Source organism: Mus musculus, chromosome 7 (assembly GCF_000001635.26).
Source record: "Mus musculus strain C57BL/6J chromosome 7, GRCm38.p6 C57BL/6J".
In the NCBI taxonomy this organism is placed as follows: Eukaryota; Metazoa; Chordata; class Mammalia; order Rodentia; family Muridae; genus Mus; species Mus musculus.
The window spans coordinates 29,983,598-30,011,553 of NC_000073.6; the positions used below are offsets into that span (position 1 = coordinate 29,983,598).

The window sequence follows — 27,956 nt, forward strand, 5'->3', positions numbered from 1 at the left end:
AATGTATTACAAACAACCACAAAAACTATTCCAGGGCACTGCGTCCGCCCAGTCGCAAGGCTCCTGCCGAGAGGCTGGACAGGCCACTAGCCTTTCTGGGAAATGTAGTCCACAAAGGGACAGCCACCTAGCGCCCCCAGCGCCTCCTCTGGTTGTTCCGGAAAAGACCGTCCCCGCAGCTGCTCACGTCCAGCGCTGCTTCGCCGGCGGCGTCACCGTCTCGCCGCGCTAATGGGCTCAGCCACCTCGGCGCCTTCGGCCATGACTCCTGTCCCTAGCACAGGAAACGCCAGCCGAGCTCTGACCGGAAGTTGGGTCGGGCCGCGGGTCCTTCTGGGAGCACCTGTGCTCTGGGACATAACGGGCGCGCGCTGCCGCCCGAGTGGAGGGGCTGGCCGTGCGTGGCCCGCATGCCGCGTCTCTGAGGTTGCGTCTCGGGAGGTTTTGGCTGGTGGCGCTGCGGGGACCTCTCCACGGGAGAGGCACGGGTGGTCCGGTTTGCGCCGGCCGTGGGCTTCGGGCTGGGCGCGGGCTCTCGGGGGGCTCGGAGTATCCCGGGTCACAGCTTTGCGGAGAGCTCCGGGCCAGAAGGCGGGACTCAAGCCTGTTCGGAGCTGCAACCAAAAACCTGGTAAGAGTTTGTGCTACTCTGGAGATTTGGAGGGGGTGTGGTTGTGCGAGAGCGAGTGTCCTGTCGTGGCCATGTTTGGTGGTAAGGGGTTGAGTAAGGGTGTGGTGAGTGTGGGGATGGCGTGGCGTGTGCAATTGTACCGCGGAGTTCTTAGGTGTGTAGCATTTGGCGTAACTCGTAACTACGGGGAAAAAAAATCTGTACTTTCTAATGATTTCCCCCTCCTCATTGCCGCCCTTTCAACACTTTCTTCTCTAACTTTTTTCAGTTTTTCTTTCTATTATTACCTAATGGCTTGCTTGGCTTATTTAATTTTTAAAAAAATCTTTTCTTTTCTCTCCTTTCCTTTTCCTTTTTCTTTTTTTCTTTTTCTTTTCTTTTCTTTTCTTTTCTTTTCTTTTCTCTTCTTTCTTTCTTTTACCTTTGTAGTGTTGAATTTAAATCTAACGCTTCAATCACACCAGGCAAAAACTGTACCAATGAGCTACATTCCCAGCCCTGAAGTTAGTTTAATAATGGCTGAAAAAAATTCCTAAGCTCAATAGCAAACCAACTGGGATTCCTTCAGTTCACGTTGTTAGCAGATTCATTGCATTTAGCTGATCCAGGCTGTATTTGGTTGAAATTCAGATCTGCTCTCTGTTTGTTGTTTTCTGGTGCTCAAGTTAAAAAGAACTGATTCCAAACATATTTTCTTTTCACGGTGGATTATGGGAGCACAGGGGAGATCATGCAAAGACTCTAAAAAACCTCTGCTTCAAATGTGTCCATATTTAGCCAAAGAAAAGTTGTGTGGGTAAGCTTGTAGTCTATTAAAATAACTATTTGCCACATTAAGAAATCTCTAGAAATACTTTTATACTGGGTGTTACCGTTTAGTGCAAGTGCTCTTTGATGATAGTGTGCTCTTGTTTGCACTCTCTTGTGTGCACTCTCTAGCTCTGCTCTCTAGCTTGCTCACTAGCTCTCTCTCTCTCAAATTACATTTGTCACAAATTTTATATTCCAAACCCTTTGTCTTTATGTTTCAGGTTTCTCATGAGCAACATATCAGCTGAGTGTTTTTTAAACTCATTTGTCTGGCCTGACTGTTAATAGGTGAGTTTAATTCTGCTGTATTATCATACTACTGAAAACACGTTTTTATTGTTTATATTTACCTTGTTTCGGTACCCCCCTCACTGGCTTGGTTTCTGTTCTTGTCTGTGTGTACTTAGCAAAACCTCAAACTTAAACAAGACATTTACATGCTTGTACACCAAACTAGCTAGCCATCTCTTTCTGTCATCCTTGAGTAATATATTACATTATGTTGCAATACTTTAAAAAAAATTTTTTTTTTGTTTTTTTCAAGACAGGGTTTCTCTGTGTAGGCTTGGCTATCCTGGAACTCACTTTGTAGAACAGGCTGGGCTCAAACTCAGGAATCCACCTTCCTCTGCCTCCCGTGTGCTGGGATTAAAGGCGTGCCCCACCACTGCCCGAAATTCTTAAGCTGTGTGTGGTGACACATACCTGTGATTTTAGCATCCAGGAGGCTGACATTCAAGAAGTTCACATTCAAGGCCGCTTGAGGCTAATCCAAGATACAGTGAAAGAAAAACAAAGACAAAGGGAGGTGGGGGTGGGAGGGCAATCCCAGGTGAGCAGATGTATTTCCTCTGGTCTACGTGAATATGTATGTTTATAAATGGTGGTAAATACGCCATATACAATTCATTATCGTAGTCACATGGTCAGTGACAGCCATTCACACCATCCTCTCGTCACCAACCACAGTGCGGTTTCCACAGGACCAGTCAGCACAGTGATCCCCTTTCCTCCTTACTCCCAGGTCCAGCAATCAGGGGTCTGCTCTCTGTCGGAATTTGAGAATTCTAAGTATTTAATATCAGAGGTCCTGTCCTTTCGTAACTCCTGGGTTAGTAGTGTCAGAATTCACTTCAAACCCTAAACAATACGTTGTGTATGAGTAAATACTTTTAGTCTCCCCTTGAGTCCGTGAACACCTGTGAACACAAGCTACGACTACTTGGCTGTTGCAGACGGCACTGCTCTGAACAAAAGGACAAAGTCCTTGCTTTCTGCCGGTTTGCGTGTTATACCCAGGAGGAGGGGCTGCCTGACTTTGTGACTTTGTTGGCTACTCTATTTTTAGGTTTTTGACTGACCTATAAGGGCTGCAGATCTGATTCACTGAACTCCTAACTATCATTGGCAAAGTTAGAATTCCTATTTTCATGACGATGGTGGGTAGATGCCATAATAGAAATTCTGTCGCTTCTTAGAATTTGAGAATTGTGGAGTAAAAAGTAAACAGGTAGAGTGGGTAGGTGGCACAAGTCAAGGCCAGCCTGTTAGAGAGAGCTTGATTTTAAAGACAGGAGTAACTATGCAAATGTGTCTCAAGCATAACCCCAAGGTTTATTAAAATAGTCCTTTCGGCTTTATTAATTTTGTCATACAGAGAAAAGATTCATTCACCTTTTCTAACTTCTTTCTCTTTACTAAATAAGGTCTCATAGATGGTAAACTACTGTATTTTAACAGCCATTTCATTTATTTATATCTAGTATCGTATGGTCATAATTTTTATTTCAAATGAAGGTCATGGAATTACAATGCTCTTTTACCTCAATGACCAAGGCAATTCACATAGAGAATGGAAATATTGTTAATATCTGGCTTTTTTTTTTTTTTTTCCTTACATCCTGGACACTGCTTCCCCTCCTGGTCTGTATCCCTCCCTCCCAGGCCTCACCTATCCCCCGAATAGCTGGCTTTTTAATGCATCTTCCTTTACTGCCACCAGGGATGCCTGTGACTGAGTATTTTCCAAAGGCTTTACTATCATAAGTGCTTGTGGGGTGCTCGTGTGTCACAGCATGCAGGTGGAGGTCAGAGGACAAGTTTTAGAGTCAGTTCTCTGCTCTTTTAATGTGGAAGGTTCCAGGCATAGAACTCAGGTTCATCAAGCTGAAACAATAAGTCTTGTTATGCAGCGATCCATCTAGATAGCCCCGGAGTCGCCTATGTTTGAGTTAGCCATATCTGTCTCTGCATTGAGGCTACACTAATGAATCTAAAGATGCTCGGGCTCCATTTTGTTTCTAGACTGTTTGTGTCTCTGTTGAGTACTTCATGCACTCTGACTTCGTTTTTACATCTAGTAGCTTTGCTGTAGAGAGAGTGTTACAAACAAGGAAATAAGTGTTGGGAGCTGTGTTAATTATCTCTTGGTATGTATCGCAGTGACCTACCAGAAGATAGTGACCGCTGGGAGCTGTCTCTGAGGCTGGTTATAAGAAAGAACCTGTGAGGACGCATGAGGCCAATTTTATTTCTGGTTGAAGCCCACAGGTCCTGCCTCCCAACACTAAGACTGTGCTGTGCATGGAGATGGCTGAGGACAGATGTCTGTCATGGAAGGAGACCTTCTGACCTGATACCCAGAGCACAGGCTGCAGGGTCCTGGGAAAGGGTGGACTCTGGACCCGCAGATCGTCTTGACCCAGCCTTGAAATACCAGCAACAGCTGCAGGGCATGGAGCGCTTGTCCCAGATGGCAGGAAGAAGAGGTGAGGGGGTGGCACAGGAAAGAGCAGTGTGGGCTCCTGGGAGAGCTGTATTCAGGGACAGTGCCACAGCTTGGAAGTCTGGGCTCCTATCATGGAAGTTTACGTGGGCACTACTGATTATCCATGATAGACATTCCATTTTGTTAATTTGATTTTTTTTAATGTATTTATTGTTATATGTAAGTACACTGTAACTGTCTTCAGATACACCAGAAGAGGGCATCAAATTTAATTATATAGATGGTTGTGAGCCACCATGTGGTTTCTGGATTTGAACTCCGGACGTTCGGAAGAGCAATCAATGCTCTTAACCGCTTAGCCATCTCTGCAGCCCCACTTTGACTGGTTTTTAGGTTTACTTATTTTGTGTGCCAGTGTCTATGCACACACGTGTGTATAGGCTCATGCGTGCCACAGAGCATGTGTGTAGGTGAGAGGACAATGCAGGCATTGGTTCTCTCCTCGGGATAGAGCTCAGGTTGTCAGGTAAGCACCTTCACCTGCCGGCTCCATCCTTGTCCTAGAGACTATACTTCAGTGCATTTTAGAAGTGGTGCTATGCACCAGAAGTCATGTCTCCTGTTTCATCGCTCCTTACCCCTGCTCCTACTTCCCAGCTACGTAGAACATCTTTATCTGGGTGCTCATCCCCACTTTTTTAAATAACATCTATCTATTGCTATTTTTTGATTTATTAAGTTTTTTTTTTTTTTTTTTTTTTTTAAAGGACATATTGTTTCGTGTCCTACTTTCTTTTTTTTTTTTTTTTTTTAATTTTTTTTTAAGATTTATTTATTTATTCTATGTAAGTACACTGTAGCTGTCTTCAGACACTCCAGAAGAGGGCGCTAGATCTCGTTACGGATGGTTGTGAGCCACCATGTGGTTGCTGGGATTTGAACTCTGGACCTTTGGAAGAGCAGTCGGGTGCTCTTACCTGCTGAGCCATCTCACCAGCCCCGATTTATTAAGTTTTTACACTTTCTATAATTCACATCGGGACTTTTCTCTCTTAAAGAAATGCTATATTGCAAATCACCAGTAGGTTATTAACTTTCCGGAACTCTGTCAGACAGCATGTGGTACGTTGAGTTCTCGGCATACATTTCATAGTCTCTGGGGATTGATGTGGTACTTAACCGTTGAGGATCAAGTTTCTAGGGGAATCTTAGAGCATCTGGTCAGCAAGATCTCCACACTCCTCTGTCAGGAACTCTGAGCAGATCTGTTCTCTTTCCTCAGCTTGGTGTGCCGAGGATTCTGTACCTCGCCAGGAAGAAGAAGACAGGACCAGGCCTTCAGTACGTTCTAAACATCCTTTTCGCTCGCCCTGCGCTCGCCCTGCGTTGTTTGTGATGCAGCTGCTGTGGGCTGCTAGAGTCTGTCACTAAGCTGGGGGAAGTGACAGACAGATGAAGTCAGAGCAGGGGAGGGAGCACAGCTGGGAGGAGTGGGTGCCTGCAGAGCTGCTCGGTTGGGCTCAAAGTCCAGTGTGAAGTCGAGAGTCAAAGCAAACAGACATGAAGTCCGCTCCCTAGCTAGTGCTTTCTGAGATAAAAATTATTTAAAGAAAGCAAAAGCTTTTCATTGATACTGAAACCAGGAAATTCTAAAATAGTTCAATGATTTTTGTTATTTTAAGCTCAATTTTGCAAGTCAGTCTTGACCAAAGAAAAATTATATAGGAGAGTAAGTGGAATATTCATGTTTCTTTGGAATAATCTTCCTGGTTTTTTGTTTGGTTGATTTTTTTTTTTTTTTCAGTTTAAGCTTTTGAGGGGAAGTTGAATGGATGTTCTGTGGCACCCTTGCAGTTCTGATATTTGTGGCCTTCCAACTCTTTTCTTTATTTACAGTTTTGGTCTTAGAAGATACTGGCAAGTTTCATTTATTTATTTATTTATTTATTTATTTATTTATTATATGTAAGTACACTGTAGCTGTCTTCAGACACTCCAGAAGACGGCATCAGATTTCATTACAAATGGTTGTGAGCCACCATGTGGTTGCTGGGATTTGAACTCAGGACCTTTGGAAGAGCAGCCGGCGCTCCTAACCGCTGAGCCATCTCACCAGCCCCCTCTAGTTTCCTTTATGTTTTGAGTTAGGCCTTGGTTTGTCTGGAGTTTGCTGTGTTTACCAGGCTGGCCTTGAACTTACAGAGCTCCTCCACCTGCCTGTGCTTCTTGAGAGCTAGGATTAAAAGCATGTGCCACCTTGCTTGCCTGAGTTCTTTTTGTAAACAATTTTTATTACACTTCTTTTTTTTTTTTTTTTTTTGAGTCAGGGTTTCTCTGTGTAGCCCTGGCTGTCTTGGAACTCACTCTGTAGACCAGGCTGGCCTCGAACTCAGAAATCCGTCTGCTTCTGCCTCCCAAGTGCTGGGATTAAAGGCGTGTGCCACCACGCCCGGCTGTTTACCTCCTCTTGATTCTTTCTGTTTCTATGAAGTTGCTCATTCCTATGTTTAGAGCATTTTTCTCTTGGCTGCCTTTTCTTCAACTCTCACTGTCACAGAGCAGACCCACACTCTTTTTTCTAGATAACTTAGAGCAGTGGTTCTCAACCTCCCTAGTGCTGTGACCCTTTACAGTTCCTTGTGTTGTGGTACCCCACCCCAAAATTATTTTTGTTGTTACTTCATAACTAATTTTGCTATTGTTATGAATCATAATGTAAAATCTGTATTTTCTGAGGGTCTTAGGCAACCCTCAGAGGGGTCTGACCCACAGGTCGAGAGCCACTGATCTAAAGGCTCATGAGTTTTTTCTGCTGTTGACAGTGTTTCTCTGGCCCTAACAGACTTAAAGTTCAGATTTTGTCTGGTGACTATAAAGTGTGTGCCGTGTTTGGAGAAGTATCTTACTTTCTTTGCACCTTAATTTCATCATCTAAAATGGGGATTATAATAGATTGCATTCCAAAAGAATGCCAGGCGTCAAGGGCACCTAGTGAGTGCTCCACAGTTGACTTGCACCGCTTACTCTGGTTAGCTCTGTAGTCTCCTTCCTGAGCTGCTCTCTGCAGGATGGGCTGATGGCGCTCAGTACTTGAGGGTAGCCTAGAAGACAGAGAAGGCTGCCTAGTTTGTATCATAAACGTGTGTCTTCAGTAAAACCCTTCTCCTGCTGTGAGAGGGCAACTCGGGGTATTTTTTTAATGTTTGTATCTATGCACACACATTACACACAAATATCAGGAAAACTAGTAATTCTCAAAAATCAGTAGTTAACAAAATAAAAAATTGAATAAGGAACATGAGGAAGAATTATTGGAAATACAGATGGCCAACACATACTTAAAATTATGTTATAAAAAGACAATTTAGTACATACAGTTTTTAGGTATATTTCTAGTTAATGAGCAATGACCAGTTTTGAACTCCTTATAGAATTGGGATGTTGAGGGCTGAAGAGATAGATGGCTCAGAGGTTGGGAGCATCGGATGCTCTTCCAGAGGTCCTAAGTTCAATTCCCAGCAACCACATGGTGACTCACAACCATCTGTAATGAGGTCTGGTTCCCCTTCTAGTGTGTAGGCACACATGCTGGCAGAATTGGTCTTGTCCATGGCCGCCCTTACCTGTGTATGAGTAGATTACATAGGAGCTAGAGGAATCCTCTGTAGTACTATGTAGCGCAGAGTTGGGACAAATTACTGTGCTGTAAACTCTGTTTCCTAAAGCTGCAGCCATTATCAGAAGTCTGTGGCCTAGGTGTTATTTAACTCTTGATAGGTGAAGAAAGTGGGAAATAGAGGTTAAGAAGCGTGTGTAATCACGTACCAGTGTGTGCTAAACTTAGGGTTCAAAGCAACACTCCAGTGCCCACATCCTGATGGTGTACCCGAGAGGACAGAACTATTCAGTTTTGCCAATGGCCTCTCTCCATTGTCTGTCCCTTTTATTTTTGATCTATGTAGATGAGGCTGGCCTCAAACTCACACAGATCCACCTCCCTTTGTCTCCCAGGCACTGAAATCAGTGGCAGCCACTGCCGTGCCTGGCCACTTGTCCATCTTGTTAGTCTTGTTACCACTTTAAGTTAGAAAATCTTAAGAATGCTAGACCTTCAAGTGTTAAGAAATTGTTCACAGCCAGGCATGGTGGCCTTTAATCCTAGCACCTAGGGGCAGAAGCAGGATGATCTCCGTGAGTTCAAACAGACCATCCTGTCTACAGAATGAGTTCCAGGACAGCCAGGGCTACACAGAGAAACCCTGCCTCAGAAAAGAAAATAGAAATTGTTCACACATGTGCATACATACTTTTTTACCCACAATAGACCGAACGCCTTTAATCCCAGCACTTGGGAGGCAGAGGCAGGCGGATTTCTGAGTTCGAGGCCAGCCTGGTCTACAGAGTGAGTTCCAGGACAGCCAGGGCTACACAGAGAAACCCTGTCTCAAAAAGCAAAAACACAAAAACAAAAGACTAAAAGCCAATACCTTCTTTATTGGTGAAAACTATATACATCCCCCTGACGTCAGAGGCGTGACTGGGCAGCTCATGCTGCTGCGTTGTTGCTCTCAGTTCTGTGTGCCTAGGTGCATGAGTAAGAAAGACAAAAGGGAGGGTGCGGAGACAGGACACTGAGCTGACTGACACAGTGCAGGCCAGGAAGGGTGGGCACGTCCCTCATCCCAGCCTTCTGGAAAGAGAGCAGCTGGACCTGCTGTATCATGTGGAAGAAAACAAATTACGTAATATTTCTGAGACCCAAAACAATACGAATACTTTTAAAAAAGTAATCCTAAGATAATTCTGCCAATTAAGACTATAAATATTATTCTTAGAATTATATATGTATTCAAACCAAGTCTAGAATATTTTTGAAAACTAAAATATCATTCAGAAGGCTAGAAGTGGGGAGTAATGTGTAGATTTTTAAAAGCCTTTGGTTTAATACTTACGAGACCTTAATGAAAGAACTTGTATACAATGCTGTCAGCCAGCATTTATAGTTAACACATTAAGAAAGTGGAGTAAACTGTAAAGCTATGGTTGTACTTTATACAGTGAGGCTGGGTGTAGCTCAGCTGATGGCGAGCTCTCAGAGCATGCACAGAGCCTGGTTAGGTCCCCAGAACTACCGCGGGAACTGGGTGTGGACGCAGATGTTTGCTTCGCAGCATCTGGACAGCAGAGGCAGGAGGATCAGAAAGTCCAGGTTATCCCTGACTGGAAAGCAAGTCTGAGGGCAGGCTGTTTAGTTTCGTTTTTACATTTTCCTGTCATTTGGCTCTTCTTTTTTGTCAGAGTTACGATTTTTATTTTGTTTTTGTATGGGACTTACTAGATGAGCCACTGGGAAAGAATGGTTTGGCTCTGTTTAATACTTTTTTATAGTTTATATTCCAAGGGGTGTCCATTTCTAAAACCTTCAGTGCTACTTTACAGATGGGAAAGTAGGGAGGCTCAGTTTCCATATTAGTCGGGGTTGCACAGTAAATGTGAAGCCAGGATTTGGCTTGACATGTCAGAATCCATGGCATCATTAACCAGTAAGACATCTACATCCTGCTTCGGTTGATTATCTTCCTACCGTGAGACTGGGTTTTCAGCTCGAAATGTGTCAGTAACCCTTTCGTGCTTTGTGACATGACAAAACTAACTGTCCTTCCTGGGGTCCCCTAGGTAACTACTTGGGCAGCTCTGCTTTGGTGTGTGCTGTGCAGCGAGCTCAGCTGTGCTGTGTGTGGAGCTCGTGATGTGCATGTGACAGGGCTGCAGCTCCCGGGGCCAGCCTCTTTGTTGCGTGCTAGAGTACACAGAGAGCAGAAGCCTGGCTAAGCATTTGCTCGCCCGTGTACTAACATTCATTTGCCTCAGCAAATGGCTTGGACAAGCCCACTGGCAGATGGGACATTAGGGACAAGCAGTGTGTGAAGTAAGTTTAGTAGTCAGTTCATCACAGTTACATATGAATTTAGCTTTTGCAGTCCTGAGAATCTTGCAAGTCTTCATGCATTCTAGCGGTGCTCGACTGGCCAGGAAGAACAACGCTGCAACAGGATCCTTCTGCACACGTTTATTGGGAGAGCTTGATTGTAGAGGCGAAAAGACTTCGAGCCCAGAACTGGTGCTGCTTTTATAGGCCTAGGAGGGGCGTGTCTCACACCCGGATTGGTTATGCACCAAGCCTCATTTGCATGTTCCTCATCTGATTGGCTACTCTCTCTCAGTACCTTACAGAACCTCATTATCATACCTCATTTGCATGTCTCACATCTGATTGGTTATACTCTCAGTACCTTACAGAACCTCATTATCATGCCTGGGCCAGGGAGTGTCTTTGCAAAAAACTTTACTGCATATGTACACATTGGTTGTTTGTCCAATCTTATGCGTGGTGGCCAGCAGTAGTCAGTGCCACTCTGCAACGGCACATGTGGCTTCCCACAATGCATGGTAGGAAGGACTGTCCACTCAGCTGCATCCCAGCTCAGGAGATTATTTCATGTTGAGATTTAAAGAATCCTAAAAAAAAGAACTTTGAACTATAAGTTACATGTCATAAAGTTTCCTCAGGTATTCACTATTTTTTTAATTGTATTCATAGTCATAGCCATATTGTTAGAACATTTTCATTCCCTAAAAAGAAACCCTGTATTCATTAACTCTCACTTCCACTTCGTTTCTGAGAGGAATGCTGGCAATCATAAGACTTTCTGAGTAGAACTGTGTGCCTGTTACACAACCTCCCTTAAATGGAATCATATATAACTCAAGGTTTATTTGTGTTGCAGCTTGTATCAGTATTTCATTTTGTGTTTTTTGAGTGTGTAAACATAGCTTGCATGTGTGTGCATATATCTATAGAGGCCAGAAGGGACACTAGATGTCTTCCTCAGTTGCTTTTCACCATTTTTCTTTATTTTCTATTTTCCTCCCTCCCTCCCGTCCTTCCTTCCGAGACAGGGTCTCATTATATATTTGTGGCTGGCCGGAAACACTGTATAAGCCAGGCTAGCTTTAAACTCACAGGGCCCACCTGCCTCTTCCAAGTGCTGAGATTAAAGGAGTGCACCTCCATGCTCAGCATCTCAGCGTGGTTTTGAGACAGGCTCCCTCACTTTCCCTGCAAGTCTAGATCTGGGCTGCCTGGCCAGCAAGCCCAGGGTCTCCGCCATCTGTTTCTCTGTTTTCTGAGATGAGTGGTCTGGGCTGTTTCTAGGTATTTTCATGAGTGCTGGGGATCCAATTTCAGTTCTCTATGCTTGCCAACTGAGCCATCTTTAGTCTCTAGTCCTTTTTTTTTTTAAACTTGTAAATAATAGGTACTAGGAGACAGCTCAGTAGATAAAGCAGGCCGTGTAAAACTGGACAGGAACGGTGGCTACCTGTAACTCCAGCACATTAGAATTAGAATGGGTGCTGGGAATTGAACCCGGGTCCTCTGGAAGAGCAGCCAGTGCCCTTAACTGCTGAGCCTTCTCTCCAGCCCCGTGAGTACAAGTCTTTACATGACACATTTCACTGTGTGTGTCTAGGAATGGAATTCGTGAGTCATACGTTTAATTTAAACTTTATTTATTTATTTTTCTTCAAGACAGGGTTTCTCTGTATAGCCCTGGCTGTCCTGGAACTCACTTTGTAGACCAGTGGATTAAAGGCGTGCACCACCACTGCCCGGTTTAACCTTTTTTTTTTTTTTTTAAAGATTTATTTATTTTATGTATATGAGTGCACTGTAGCGTATAGATGGTTGTGAGCTATCATGTGGTTGCTGTGAATTGAACTCAGGACTTCTGCTAGCTCTGGCCCCGCTCACTCCAGCCCAAAGATTTATTTATTATTATATGTAAGTACACTGTAGCTGTCTTTAGACACACCAGAAGAGGGTGTATCTCATTACAGATGGTTGTGAGCCACCATGTGGTTGCTGGGAATTGAACTCGGGACCTCTGGAAGAGCAGTCAGTGCTCTTAACCGCCGAGCCATCTCTCCAGCCCTCATTATCAGTCCTTAAATACCAAGTATTTGCACTAAAGTTTTTTTTTTTCCTTGAACATCTTATTTATTATTTTTACGTCTGTGAGTATTTTGCCTCAATGTGTGTTTGTGCATCACCATGTGGTGCTGGGAATTGAACCTGGGTCCTCTGAAGAGCAGTCAGTGCTCTTAACTGCTGAGCCGTTTCTCTCGCCCCAGCTGAAGGGTTTTGGTTGCTGCTTCTTGGTGATTCCCTCCTCCTCTTTTTTTTTTTTTTTGTTCTTTTTCTTTTTTGAGACCAGGTTTCCCTTTATTGTCCAGACTGGTCTTCATCTTGGCCTCACATGTAGTTAGCTTTTGACTGTTTGGTCTCTTCTTTTCCTACGAATGTTTGCCACATGTTTTCCATTAAACCTCAGCAGTAGAAAGGGTTTTGGGTCCCATAGTTCTCATGTGTGCAGTTGTCTGTCTTAAGTTGGGTTATTTGTGGCAATTGGAGACCCTTCCCACTGATTTGGAAAGCAAGTATAGCATGATGGGAAAAGCCTGTGGCTCACCTTTATCTCACCTTAATAGTTACCTTAAATACACAGGGGTGGTAGTAAAGCCAGGGCTGTGTCAGTGTTGATGTAATATTCTCTTGGCATAGTAATGTCATTTGTTTTTGAGACAGTTTTGCTGTGTAGCTTTAGTTGGCTTGGAACTTCCAGAGACCCACCTGTTTCTGTTTCCTGACAGCTGGGATTAAAGGTGTGGAGAGCCACGCCCAGTGCCATGTTAACTTTTTTGCTTGTTTGTTTGGTTGGTTGGTTTTTTTTTTTTTTTTTTTGGGTTTTTCGAGACAGGGTTTCTCTGTAGCTCTGGCTGTCATGGAACTCACTCTGTAGACCAGGCTGGCCTGGAACTCAGAAATCTGCCTGCCTCTGCCTCCCAAGTGCTGGGATCCTTAAGGCTTGCGCCACCACACCGGGCCCACGTTAACTTTTTAAAATTTTCTAACGAGGCTATGAGTAGGTATTACCGTTGTCGATTTGAAAGGCCAGAGTACTGTATCTAAAAGTAATTCCGCCCTTTCACAAGGCTATCACAGGCCAGCAGTAAAGGCGTGCGCCACTGCCCCAGACATTTTAAACAATTTTAAAGCAAGCAGTAGTCATCACATCACACACTTTTCCAGAAATACTTCATTGTTTTTTTTTTCTCACTATGCTATTACCATACTACTAATTCTAATTTGTTGGTTGAAAATAAAAACCTGGCTGGGAGTGGTGGTGCACACCTTTAATTCCAGCACTTGGGAGGCAGAGGCAGGCGAATTTCTGAGTTCGAGGCCAGCCTGGTTTACAAAGTGAGTTCCAGGACAGCCAGGGCTACACAGAGAAACTCTGTCTCAAAATAAACAAACAAAAAACTAACTAAATAAATAAAAACCTGAGTTTTTTGATGTTCAACTTGGTCCTCTTTAGTCTAGTTACCAGCAATATTTTATGTTCTCGATAACAGTTCACGCTCACCACTGTGGATTTATCTCCCAGTTTTAGACTGATGGCCTGCACTCTGCTCCTTAATTCATGTGTCTGGCTGCATACAGGATGTCTTATCTGGAAGTCCAGTAGAAATCTCAAGCTTTGCCTTTTCAGATATACACGCCTCTCTTCCTCATAACTCTGCCCTGCTCCCTTTCCCACTGAGTTCAGTACCTTAGTGCTGTCAGTCTGAGCTCCGTCCTTATGAGCACGTTCAGCTCCTTCATCCCTCTCACGGTAAAACTCAGTGACCACTGCTCCCAGTCAGCTAATGACAGCATGAAGGAATGCTTGCTGACTCGGTTCACATACTCTTAGAGGATATTTTCACTATTGTGTAGTGCCCCTTCTATATATGTGAAGCTTGGTAAATATGAAGACTGGCCCTTGGTTATTAGCCAAGTTAATTCTTACTTATTTTGATCATAGGCCCTAATTTTGATGACTTCAGATTAATTGGGAATTTTTTTTTTATATGTATAGAAAACAGTGACATTCAAGGATGTGGCTGTGGACCTCACACAGGAGGAATGGCAGCAAATGAAGCCTGCTCAGAGGGCTTTGTACCGAGATGTGATGCTGGAGACCTACAGCAACCTAGTAACCGTGGGTAAGGAGAGCTTTCCAGTTCCCATGGAGTTCCTTTTCATTCCTAGTTTGCTGGATGGGCCTGGCCTTCCCTCATGATTGTGTATGCTCCAGCCCTGAGGGTAGATACTGATTACTTGTGTCACTGTGTCAGTTCCTTGATTCTCCTTCCCAAGTCCTCAAGACCCCAGGACTCAGCCTCAGATCTGTGGATTGTCGCCAGCATTAACATGCATGGTCTTTCCTGTTTCCTGAAACAGGTTGTCAAGTCACCAAACCAGATGTGATCTTCAAGTTGGAACAAGCAGAGGAGCCATGGGTACTGGAGGAAGAGATGTTTTGGAGACGCTCTCCAGGTGAATAAGTGAGAAGTGGCTCTTAATGAGAGAGCCACGTGACAGAGTTCAGTAAGGGCTCCGTTCCTCATTTCCCAAGACTGTGTTAAAGGTCCTAGTCTTCTAAATGACAGATGTGTATGTGACATGCCACATGTCAGATTGTGTGACATTTCTATTCTAGGAATGTCTCTGCCCTATTGGAGCTGTGCTCCTTTTTCTAACTTTAGAAGGGCAGAGCCCCTGTGATTTCAGGACGCTCATCTTCCCGTGTGTGTCCAGCTCACCTTGTCCCTCTCTATGATCCCTGCACCTGCCTCTCTCATGGCCACAGTTTATCTTCTTATATGGTCAGCGTTCTGTGGACTGTGGCATTTTAAACCAGCCTTAGTTCATACTTGGGATTCCTTTAGTTCTTGGCTTCACTGCACTCTGAAAAGCTTCACCTTGTGTTTTATAATAAGTGGCCCTTTCCACTGTACGTCACAGGCCTCACAAGTCCCGCGGTTTTGAAGGTTATGTTCCTGCCTTAGAAAATACTGTGGTATCTTCTTCCACATCTTCCTCATATGCCTACTAGGCTACAAAATACAAACCATCCAAAAATACATTTTAAAAGTGTCCTTCATCCTTCACACTTTGTCCCCCACTCCACCCCCCAGCTGTATTCACTCCCTTGTTTCCAGAGCTCTCCTGTTTATTTTGCCATATGTGTTTTAGATTTAACTGTCTTATTTGGAAGAATCATGCTGAATTTTTCTTAGAACTATACTGGATGTATGTATGAGTTTGCCAAGTTCCCTGTTTGTTTGTTTTCGTTCTACTTTGTGAAATGGAGCTAAGTTCTCTTTTTTACATTTGTATGTTGTTTAAGTTTACCTGAGTATTAGTAAAGAAAGAAAAACAAGTTCTTTGAGAATTGAAGGACGGTGGTGGCGCACACCTTTAATCCCAGCACTTGGGAGGCAGAGGCAGGTGGATTTCTGAGTTCGAGGCCAGCTAGGGCTATACAGAGAAACCCTGTCTTGAAAAACCAAAAAAAAAGAAAGAAAGAAAGAAAGGAAGGAAGGAAGGAAGGAAGGAAGGAAGGAAGGATGAATGAATGAATGTCAGGCTAAAGAGATGACTCAGCAGTTAAGAGCACTGACTGCTCTTCCAAAGCTCCTGAGTTCAAATCCCAGCAACCACATGGTGGCTCACAACCATCTGTAATGAGATCTGACGCCTTCTGGTGTGTCTAAAGATAGCTACAGTGTACTTACATATAATAAATATTTAAATCTTTTTAAAAAAAAAAAGAAGGAAGAATGAATGTCCATTTGTAGAAATAGCAGTAAAAATAAACTACTGTTTGAGGCATGGGCATGTAGTAATGTACAAAACAAAGCCTTTGTGCATGGAACTTACTTAGTGGGTTTCTGTTTGTTGTATGTTTGTGTGGATAGGTTTTTGGGTTTTTTGTTTTAAGGTTGGATCTCTAGAGAGACCATCCTGTCCTTGAAATCTCTTGAACTTCTGATCCCTCTGTCTCTCTACCTCTCAAGTGTTGGGTTTATGTGACGCTGGAGGTCAAACCCAGGACTTTGTGCATGCTGGGCAAGCACTCTACCGACTGAGCCATGCCCCCAGCCCATAATTGATTTTGTATGGAGGAAAATATCATTGAGTACTGAAAGATGGCTCAGCAGTTAACAGCACTTGCCTTCTTCAGAGGACCAGGGTTTGGTTCCTAGCACCACATTTGGCAGCTCACAACCACTGTAAATTCAGTTCCAGGGCTTCTGAAACCCTCTTCTAGCCTCTTGGGTGCCAAATGCACATACATATACACTCCAATATATACAAAAAATTAAAAATATAAAGAATATACCTTTCTAAATTATTATATTTAATACGGTTGACTATATCTAATTCTTAAGCCTTGTTTTCTTTCCCAAAGGTTTATTCTGGGTCGTGTCTTGTGAGCTTTAGTCAGTTCTGTTACTCTCCACTTAAATATTGTTGGGAAAGAAGCCTGGTCCTTTCTCCTCATAACTCGCGTGGTCTGCTTGTCCACACAAGTAGTCAGGGATTCACATGTGGGGCGTTGCTTTGTTGAATGTTCTTTACAGCTTTAGAAATGCTGCCTGCTATGATCGCTATTTCCTTTAGACTTGTGGATTCTTTTCCTTCCTTCTGTATGTCTGTTTGTTTTGTTTCCAGTGTTAGGAATCACACACCCCACTCCCTCCCCAGCTTGTACATTCTAGGCAAATACTCTACCACCAAACACCTCTGTCAGTCTAAAGTTTCTTTTGGATTTTGCTTTTATACTGTCATTATAAAGATTTGATAGTGTGCTTTTCTGATTGTCATTGTCTCAGGAGTCTCATTTCAGGGGTATTTTCTCTGGGACCCACTATGAAGAGAAAAAAAATATTATGAGTTAATAGGAAATCTTTGTGCCTTACACTGACCATGCCATCAGGTTCAATGTTGTTGTCCCAAGCTGATGGGACTGTCATCTTCACGATTCCTGTATCTTCAGGTCCCTCCCACCCTCCTGTGTCAACAGTGTGTTTTTCCAGAGTACGGTTTGTTTGCTTCTGCTTACTCAGTTGTTCCTCCCTTGCCGTTTGTCAGGACCACGTGAAGCCAGCTAGGTGCCTTCTGCTGTGTCAACACATCTGGACCTCAGGGTTGGAAAATATGTGTCTATGTTTTGCAGAACTCTGTTTCCTAGAAATCTTATCTGAGAGAAGAAATAAGTCTTGACCTCTGGACTTCTCTACCTTAACCGATCCATTTTCTACTCTTTGCTTATATTCTAGAGTTAAAGTTTCACTGAGGATGTATTTTTCTATCCTGTTGTTTCTATTTGTAGAGGGAGACATGTCTGATATACCACCATATTGAATCCAGGGGACCTCTGCTCTGTTGATCCCATGAAGCACCCTTCTTGGAAGTAGCTTTCCTCTGTCCTCTTCTCCAGATTTGGATTTTTCTTTAAGTCTCAGTCACTTTTCATTTCTTCTTGTTTTAGAAAATGGTTTTTGCACGACTTCTTTTCTCAACTTCCTCTGGACTGTTAGGGGCCAGGCCAATTGAAAACTTCTTCAGAGGCTCTGTTGGAAGGACAAAGGGAACATTACTATCTATGTCCTTGCCTATGGGTAGACCTGACTGGGGCTGGGGTGGGGCCCAGGGTCTCAAGGGAGGTAGGTGTCAGTTCCTGGAAACAGAGACTCTTCCCCTGGTGTGCTTCATCTGTGCAACATTTCATGATAAGCTTCCTGCTGACTTGATGGCATTGTGTGACAGCTGTCTGCCGACTTTGTCCCGTTTTCCTCTGCAAACAGTGTATAAGATGCCCTGCTGCATAATGTGTGCGCTGACATGGTCCATAGCTTATGCAGTCCTCCTCACACCAGCTTTGTGTCTTCTTTATGCTCACATCCCTGGTCCTCCCATGACACCTCGCAGTTCAGGTTCAGGTCATAGGAGATCTCCCCTGAACAATTTTTTTTTTTTTTTTTTTTTTTTGGTTTTTTAAGACAGGGTTTCTCTGTGTAGCCCTGGCTGTCCTGGAACTCACTCTGTAGACCAGGCTGGCCTCGAACTCAGAAATTCGCCTGCCTCTGCCTCCCAAGTGCTAGGATTAAAGGAGTGCGCCACCACCGCCCGGCTCCCCTGACATTTTTAAGTTACAAATGGACACTTTGCTTTTGTGTGCCTACCTGTGTTCATCTCATTTGATGCTTAGCTCTAGAAACGGCAGTGTGGGAATATTACCTTTAATACCTCCAGACCTGTAGAACTCTTTTTTTTCTTTTCCTTTCATCTGAGGGCTCTGAACTGTTGAGACTCAACAGTTATTTAATGTTGAGCTCAGTTCCCAGAGAGTGTCTCAGCATTCGATATATAAACATTCAAATCACTCCTACTTTCTTGTTAACCTGAGTCCTTCTGCATCTGCTTGCTTCTGAGCCTCTTTGGCGCATGTTTTCCAGACATAAACCTTTCCCGGCTGGGCTGTAGAGACCCAGCCATTTTCTTACACAGGTTAGTATGTGGCGGTATAGACAAGGTTCAGTTACAGCCAAGAGAGCGACTAGCTGCCATGTCAAGGGTTTATGTGAGGATAGTAAATGGCTCTCAGGAGTCAGGACTAAAGAGACTTTGCCTTTTAAGTTTCTAGAAGTTAGCTGCAAAGAGTGAGCTGTTGAGGGAGTTCCTTCTCGAAAACTGATCAAGAAAGTACTTGTTGAGCTAAAGAAATGCTTCTCAAGTGAGTGCTTACTGCCGCTGTTTGACTCTCCTAGGACACACGCACAGTTCCTCGTTTAGTTCTGAGTCTAACGCTCATGCATGCAGGTGGCAGTTACTTCAATCACATGCGAGCCCTTATGCAGCTGTGTTTAGATGGACAAACTTGTGCTTGGAAGAGATGTTATAATGTTTTAGCAGATCTCTATTGTCTGCCTGGGTCATGGTATCTAATTGCTCCCTAATCAGATTTTTAATTTCTTGTTTTTATTTAGCAGTGTTTTCCTTTTTCTTAAAATAAGAAAAGGAAAAATAATATATGGTAAGCTTAGCTTTTTTTTTTTTTAAATTCACTGGGGCAAATACCAAAGAGTCTGTTTACTGAATCATCATTTGAAAGCATCGTTTAATTTTGTTGGCTAGTGAGATGGCTCACCAAGCCTGACCACCTGAGCCCAAAGCCTGGGACCCACATTGAGGATCCACATAGAGAACTGATGCTGCAAGTTGTCCTCTGACCGCCACACCTGCTACACAGGTGCCCCTCCCTCAAATAAACACAGAAGCAAGTAATGGAGTAAGCGTTTGTTTAGGAATATATCTAGGGACTGGAGCGATAGACAGTCAGTGGCTAAGAGCACTAACTGCCGTCTCAGAAGTCTGAGTTCAATTCCCAGCAATCACATGGTGACTCACAACCATGTATCTTTAAAGTGGACGGACCGTCTTACATTCCCGGCAGCAGCATTAGCAACCCTGTGGTGGGTCCCTGTCCACCTCTGGAGGTATCCATGTTTGAGATTTTGGTTGCTCTGATAGCTGCTTAGTGGTATCTCTCCCATGTTTTAATTTGTAGCACATTCCCTAATGATGTAATTTCATTTGTTTTACTGTGATGTTTTGTGGTAGGGCAATTGTTTTTGTTTGGGGGATACCATGATCTCACTCATGTACCTCTCGATATCCTTGATTTTTCCAATCATCCTGCTTCAATCTCCAAGTGCTGAACCATAGGCATGTGCAGCCACACCTTGTAAGGCTTTTGTTTGTTTGTTTGTTTGTTTGTTTGTTTGTTTGGAGTTTGGGAGGTTGTTTTGCTTTGGGTTTTTTGTTTTGATTTGTGTTTTTCAAGACTGGGTTTCTCTGTGTAGCTCTGGCTTTCCTGGGATTAGCTCCACAGACCAGGCTGGCCTCTAATTCACAGAGATGCACCTGCCTCTCCCACCTAAGTGCTAGGAAAACTCACACTGGAGAGAATGCTTATGAATGTACTGAGTGTGGGAAAGCTTTTATTCAGTTGTCAAACCTCATCAGACATCAGCGAAGAACTCATACCGGTGAGAAATCCTATGCATGTACAGTATGTGGGAAAGCCTTTAGCCAGAAATCAAATCTTACTGAGCCCGAGAAAATTCATACTGGAGAGAAACCTTATCCAACATCATCTCCCTCTAGCTGCTGTCCCTCACTAAAGAAACAGACATACCAAAACTTGGTTAAAAATCTTAGTGGTGGGCTGGGCATGGTGGCACAAGCCTTTAGGCAGATATCTGAGAGTTCAAGGCCAGCCTAGTCAACAGAGCAAGTTCCAGGGAAGTCAGGTCTATTACACAGAGAAACCTGACTCAAAAAAACAAAACAAAACAAAAAAAAACCAAAAACATTTTGGTGGTGAAAGACAAGCCAAGGTCTCTTTGATACAACCTCTCATCAGACTAAACTCCAGTCTGTACTTAACAATGGGATATTATTTAACAATAAGAGATGAAATCCTGGTACATGTTACAACATGGAAGGTCTTTGAAAACATGCTAAATGAAGAAAGCCAAACACAGAAAGCTAAGTTTATATACTTTCACTTATTGAAATAAGTTCCTAGAATATGAGAATTTGGGAGTTAGATTAGAGCTTATCAGGGCCTGGGATGGGAGAAGTGGAGTGATGTTTAATAGGGGAAAGCAAATGTATTCAAAATGGTGAGAACTGTGTGGACGTAGTGGGGAAGGCTGTATGATATTGAAGATACACTGCATGCTACTACATTCAGTATATGGCCAATGGTATCATACATGGGAAACGAGTGAAATGATAAATCTTCACATTCAAGTTTAAAAGTCCTCTCATAGTTCCAGACTCTATATTGTCTTCTGAGTCATTTTCTCGGATTTGTTTTCTTCTTGTTTAGTCTTCCTGTATCTTTGATGTCTAGTACTTTTGACTGTGTTATGGACATGGTGACTACTACATTGTCAGGATGCTAGACACGTGTGTGTGTGTGTGTGTGTGTGTGTGTGTGTGTGTGTGTATAAATTTTTTTTTTTTTTGGTTTGGTTTGGTTTGGTTTATGTCTTTTTTGAGACAGGGTTTCTCTGTATAGCCCTGGCTGTCCTGGAACTCACTCTATAGACCAGGCTGGCCTAGAACTCACAAATCTGCCTGGGATTAAAGGTGTGCTCTACCACTGCCCATCTTAAAAATATTTTTAATTGAAGTAGAATTACATCACTTTCTGCCTTCCCTTTCCTCCCTCCAGTCCCTCCCATGCCCACTCTCAAATTGATAGCTCTGTTAAATACACATGCACCACACACACACACACACACACACACACACACACACACACAAATATTTAAATATAACTTGCTGGGTCTTATTCTTTGTGTGTAAATGGTTTTAGGCTGACCACTTGCCTTGGGCATCCAACAAGAGGGCTCATCCCTGAGAGAGGCTAACCTTCCTTCTCCCAGCAGTTGTTACCTGCCATTGTGTAGGGATGGGACTTCCCTCTTCCACTTAAGTGTGTCCTTTGACACTGCCACTGATCCTGTGCTGTTGATGCATCCTGTTAGGAGATGCCATTTCACAGCTGACTTTCTGGTTTTTAGCTCTTAGAACCTTCCCATCCCCTCGTCCTCAGTGTTCTCTGAGTCATAGATTGGGGAGATGTGATGTGTGAATAGATGTATCCATTGGGCTGGGCTCCCTACAACTGGTTGATCTCTGCATTATATCCACTTGTGATTTTCTAGAACAGTCTGCATTTGCTGCAAAGACGGGCTTCTCTGACCCAATTATCTGTGGGTCTCAGGTTAGGATTTAGAATGTAATGTAGTAAGGAATTATGTTGATCTAGCAAAGTGGTGGTAGTAATTGTTTTCTAGGGTCCATGACCTCACTAACCCTGGAAAATTGGCTATGTTTCCAGTAGCAATTGGGATTTTTCTCCTGTTGAGAGGCCTTAAATCTGGCTAGATGGCTCTGTTGGTCACCATGTGAGTGCCACTTATTACAGCCTTACAGAATGTTTGCCACATTGTTTGCTCATTGTCGCAGTTTGTAGTGTTGCAGTAGGCAGGACTGTTCAGTTGCTGCCTTCTACTGGCAGCTTGCATGGTATTTTCTAATATGATATGATAGAGACCGAGGGAAGGAAGGAAGCTTTCAGACCTGATCCAGCTTGAGTTATTTGAGACCTGCTTCTTAAGTGTGTGGTGTCTTTAGCACTGGGGACCTAGTAGCCAAGAGGGTAGCCAAGGACTACATCGATAATCCATATTGATTTGAGAGTCACTTGTCCTGACTACCCTGCCACTCATTTGAAAGAAGGCTTCTCATGCCTACTACTAGGGGTTTTGTTAGACTATCGTTCTTACGGGAGCATTGTCAACCCAAGTGGTGTAACTCCCTTTAAGATATATATATACACACACACACACACATACATACATACACACACACACACACACACACACACACGTACATACATACATATACATATGTGTGTGTAATAAGATACACATATATGATGTGTATATACATACATTTACATGTATTGCATATAGTATAATTTTAGGTGAATATAAAATAGTACTATTCCATGAGGCTTTATCAGTGAGTTGGGTGTTATTTGTCCTTCCTCCACCCTATTTATTATAGCCAGGAAACAGAAACAGTCTAAATGTCCTTGAGCAGATGAGTGGATAATGGACATTCATTCCATTTACACAAGTGAATACTGTTCAGCTGTAAACCGTTTAGCTCATGGACGTTTAACAGATGGTATTGAATGAGGTAGCCCAGACCCAGAAGGACAGTCAGCACGCTTTCTCTCTCATCTGTAGTTCCTAGCTCCAAGTCCTCGGATGTGATATGTGATTCAGAGTAACCACAGAAACCAGGAAAGTGTAAAGGGATCACGGTGGACTGGCCAGGAGCTGGACAGGGGAATCACAGGACACAGGTGACATGAAGGGGGAGCCAGAAAGATTCTCGATTTTTGTTAAACTTCTTGGAAGAGTGTTGACTTTTGTCCTCAAAAGCAGGACTTGGCTAAACGTAAAACCCAGTCTTACCTTTCCTGAAGTAGGCAATAGGAGACATGAATTTTTCCGTTTTTTAGTCTTCTAGCTGTTAATTTCCCTGGCCTCCTTGGACCTCTAAGTATGTAAGGCTTGGGCATCACTCAGAGATGTGAGATGGCTCAGCCAGCAAAGCCACTTGTGCCAAGCAGGACAAGCGTCTTATCCCTGGGATCATATGATGGAGGAGAGGGCTGACTCACAAGTTGCTTTATAGACTTGTGTATTGAATCTGTATCTCCTATTTTAATCCTTTTATAATTTTTCTGTAGTTAGCTATTCTTTCCCTTGTTTTTCTGTCCTTTTTTATTATTAGCATTGAAGTCTCTACTAAAACATGCGTGAGCTCGGAGATTTCCTCAGGAAGCTTGAGTTTTAGCTCTATGCCCACAAAGGCATTCTTTGCTTCTTTTGTAGTATTTCTAGTTGTGGCATTGACTCCTGTTTTATTATTTTTTAGAATTTTTATCCTCCACCCCCTTCCCACTAAGCCTTTTGCATGCGACTCTATTTTAAATCCCAGCTGTTCAACTACAATGGTCTTGTCATACCTGAGTCAGTTTCTTGTCTTAACTATGGTGTTTCATTTTTACTGCGCCTTGCAGTCTGTTTTTTATTGAAAAGTGGACATTGCTTGACAAAAGTAAATCTGGGAGGCAGAGCTATAGTGGCATAGTGGTCAGGGGTAGGCGGAAGGAAGGAAACGCTGGGAACCCAGTGTGGCATCTCCGTTCTGAAGTCACTCCCCTCTCCCAGTGAGTCTCCCCTGTTCTAGCACTGATGTGAAGGGAATATCTGATCTCTGTCGTCCAGTGAACTGCTGCTCTCAACTGTGAGCCTCACTAGTGCCTCTGAGTTTTTACCCTGTAGGTGAGCAGGGTGACTGGAGTGAACCCCCTTTTCAGGCCACTTAACCCCACTAGTTTAGGCTCTTGCATAAGGCTCCTGGATTTGTCTTGTGAAGAACAGAACATTGTGGGTGTATTTCAGAAGCTGGTTTTCCCCGCCTCCAGTCAGAGGTACAGTGGAGAATTTCTGTGGTCTCAACCAAGAACCTGGTGAGGCAGCTAGAGATGAGACTGAAGCTCTTAGCAGGAAAGGCCTGCTCCCTGAGTGCCTGTGTCAAGACTCAAGGAGTGGGGTGGGAAGTTTGGAGAGAGAGAGAGAGAGAGAGAGAGAGAGAGAGAGAGAGAGAGAGAGAGAGAGAGAGAGAGAGAGAGAGATATTGAGAACAGACCTGTGATAACTACGATGTACTACTCCTTGTAGTTTGTGTCCTGCATGTACTGCTCGGTAGACAGTGGGCAAATCAGACATGCTGAGCAGCTTGGCATGTGTTTGCTGTGCTTTGTTGCCAGGGTAGGGCAACAGGTGCTGTCGCTCAGGGTGCTGCGCTGGACAGGAGGAAATGGGTGCTCTCCAATGCCTGTGGTACCATCCTCCACCTTTCTACTTGCCAGTTTGCAGGCTATCCATGGTCTCTGGGTTTGGTCTTAGTCACATGTACCACTTAGGAGCAGATGCACAGTATATTCTGCTCTTCAGCCTTCTCCATCCTGACTCTTGGGTACATTTGCTCAAGAATGTAGTGACCACAGTCCACTTGGGAAGATGTCAGGGCAACTGTGAAGAAAAAACTGACACAGTCGAGTCTCTGGCCTGCCACAAGTGGCAGCTGCCTCTGTCAGTTACAGTTTGCATTTTATGCTTTTTTTTTCCAGCTTCCCCTCAACCCTTCTGCGTTGAAATGTTGAAACTTGAACTGCCAGATGCAACTGTGGAATTGCCTGAGGGTTTGTAGAGAAAGGGAGGGAAGTTGCTGGGTGTAATGTTTCAGCCACACAGACTAAGCAATCTCTTGATTCTTGTATTTAGCTTTCAAAATGCCCTTGGCATGCCAATCTGTGTGATCGCACTAAATCCTGTTAAAACACTACAGGCCAACTTTATTAACCAAAATGGATAACAACCCCTTATATTTTAAATAAAATCCAATTTGTTTATATATAAAAAGAAACTCCTGAAAGTGTGTGGCAGCGCTCTCCTGAGACTGGGACTCAGCATTGCATAGGGATGCCGGCTAGGAACGCATCAGCACTGGTGTGGGGTTTTTACCCCATGCCTTGTGTTCTGTGGCTTCTGCTCTAGTCTGGTGTGACTCTCATGTCTGCCTGTATCTGCTCTAGTCTGGTGTGAGGCTCGTGTCTGCCCGTGTCGCAGAACTGAGAGGGATAGTTTCTCCTGGGCCGCACTGTTTGGGTGAGTCTGAGAAGATGCAGCGGCGTCCAAGCTTTGTACACACAAAACAAGAAGTCAGCCTGTTAGCTGCTCTCTACTTTTGCTCTGAAATAGTCTCCATAGGTCAGGCTGTCATCCTCTCTCCTCTTAGTTCCTTACCAATCCTGGACTCCAGAAACTATACTATCTTCTTTAAAGACTAAAATTTTCCTTTTTAAAAATGAAAGCATTTACATAGTCCTAAGTCTGCATCTTGATAAATTTGCACACAGACATATGTGTCTACTTTAGAAGAGATAATAGAATGTCTAGTCCACTTCCCAGCAGTGTCCTCTGCCCCTTTCCTCGGAAGACTCCAATCTAAAGTCACCAGTTCTAACTTCCATCCTGGATTAGTTTGCACATTCTAGCCCTTCACATAAGTGGAATCGGGCACCGTCGGCGGCAGCTGCCTTTGTTTGCTCAGATCCTGGGAGCTTTCGCCACACTGCTGTCTCAGTAGCTTCTTTTTATTAGCAGTGTTCCCACAACTAACTTATCCAGCCACCTGTCGGGGAATAGCCCAACAGCTTCCAGTTTGGGGGCTGTCAGCAAGGAAGCAACCAGAGCATCCACCTCATGCAGAGAAGCATTTCGTCTCTCCTGACTAGATGAACAGAGAGGCAAGGGTCGCTGGGTAACGTGAGGTGTATGTTTATGAAAACTCATCATTTGTAGTGCTGTTAATTCCATCCTAATAGTTTCCTTGCTTAGCGCAGCGAGCCGTGGAAATGCGGGTCACAGTGGTAATTTTGACGGATGACTGCACCAGCAGATAACAGATGGTGCCAGCTGCGCAAAGCGCCTGTGCCAGACCCACGGGGAGCTTCAGCAGCTGCCTCAGGAGCATGACTGACGCTGTTCCCATGTAACTAACTGGCGCTGCTTCTGCTCCAACTAAATTTAACAACTGAGCAACACAAAAGCCATTTACATGTACCAAGTATGCCCAGTATAGTCTCTGTTAGTGAGCTGGGCGGAAGAGTGGTGGTTTCCCACCACTGTTTTAGATTTCTTCCGCATGATTCACGATGTCTTGTTCTCTTCTTCTTATGTATGAGATTTATTAAAAGTTACTAACATCATAGAGGAGCAGACAGACACCAACACGATGGGGAGCGCTCAGCCCATGTCACAGCATGGCAGTCTGTCCCTTTTGTCAGTCTCAGAAGAAGGGGAGATTCTGTGACACATGTCTGATGGATGGTTATCAGTAGTTTCAGTGAAGCTGTCTCTGTGACCTGGAGGCAGTGTTAGCCTGGAAGTGGGGACGAGCAGGAATCTAGAAAAACAAGTTTGTAGAGGACCTTTAGACACTGGCGGGCCCCAGCTAACATTCTTGAGGGTTTGGGGTTTTTTTGTTGTTGTTATTGGTGGTGGTGGTTTGTTTTTTTGTTTTTGTGTTTTGGTTTTTTTCTTTTTTCTTTAGCCAGATGACAGGAGAGGGAGGGGAGACACTTGCGGATTGAGTAGTTCTTTTCCTGCTGGGCAGAGGTGGATAAAGACTTATCCAAGAAGTCTTAGGACAGTCTCTAGTGTGGGAAATCCTAGCGGAGAAGGGTGCCATGGGGGAGGGGTCTCCACGCCTGCTGATGTCTGCTAGCTTCCTAACCCTAAAATTTAAATTATGTCAGTGGACAGTGAGTCACCCTAGACAGTGACATGGGAATAGGCAATCAGTTACACTTTGGAAGCAGCTGCTGAAGTAGCTTCTACTTCCAGCTAGAAATGGGACTTAGATGCACTTAGGGTTTCCGCTCTTGCTACTAGGCACTGCAGGACGACTAAGGAGATTCAGACAGAGGGAGTTAGGCTGTCCCAGGGCCATGTGAGTGAGGATGGGCAGTTTGAGGGACTGAGAACTTGGTACTTGTTTGTCCCCTAGTCTGGCCAAGGGAGCTGCAAGTGGAGGCGTGGCGGGTTTCTCACACCAGGAGGAGCATGGCGGGTTCCTAAGCTTGCTTTTCTGGAGGCAGGCTCTGGCTGCGCAGCAAGTGTTCACTCCCACCAGCGTGGGAAAGGAGCAGGAAACGGGATTTCCAAACACAGAGAACATGGCTAATTAATTAGATCCACTTGAGAAGGCTAACAAACAATCTTCATGAATCTTTAACTCTTCCTAGTATATGACAAATGTCACAGATGGTAAACCAAGGCAGAATACATGTCCTTAGATTAAAGACAATAGTTTCTTATGCAAGCCGGGAGGACACTGACCCAGTACTGGGATTTCCCAGAAAATTCCACTCTCAGCTTAGTCTCCAGAAGGCTGGAACAGTGGTAGCGCACACCTTTAGTCTCGGTACTCAGGAGGGAGGGGGAGGTGGAGGGGGATCTCTGTGAGTTTGAGGCCAGTCTGGTCTACAGAAAGAGTTACAGGACAGAAAATAACAAGAAAGGGGGGTAGGCAGGGATGAGTTCTGATGCTGTCCCCATCTCAGAAGCTCCAGTGGTTTTTAAATTTTGTTCAGCTGGCTGTAAGTT

General features: G+C 44.0%; 1 protein-coding gene across 4 annotated transcripts in view; it reads left to right on the top strand.

The window, feature by feature from the left end:
• The first annotated feature begins 357 nt into the window (after window positions 1-357).
• Window positions 358-27,956, top strand: part of Zfp568 (zinc finger protein 568) — a 44,328-nt gene continuing 16,729 nt past the window's right edge. For 2 of the 4 annotated variants that reach the window (NM_001167872.1, NM_001167873.1), the window contains exons 1-6: window positions 358-631; window positions 1,663-1,729; window positions 3,985-4,209; window positions 5,452-5,510; window positions 14,153-14,279; window positions 14,518-14,613. In NM_001167872.1, coding sequence (NP_001161344.1) covers window positions 4,176-4,209; window positions 5,452-5,510; window positions 14,153-14,279; window positions 14,518-14,613 — 316 coding nt within the window. In that variant the 5' untranslated portion in view covers window positions 358-631; window positions 1,663-1,729; window positions 3,985-4,175. Of the gene's footprint in view, window positions 632-669; window positions 786-1,662; window positions 1,730-3,984; window positions 4,210-5,451; window positions 5,511-14,152; window positions 14,280-14,517; window positions 14,614-27,956 lie in introns of those variants that run through there. The other 2 variants (NM_001033355.3, XM_011250569.3) reach the window with 2 other exon arrangements.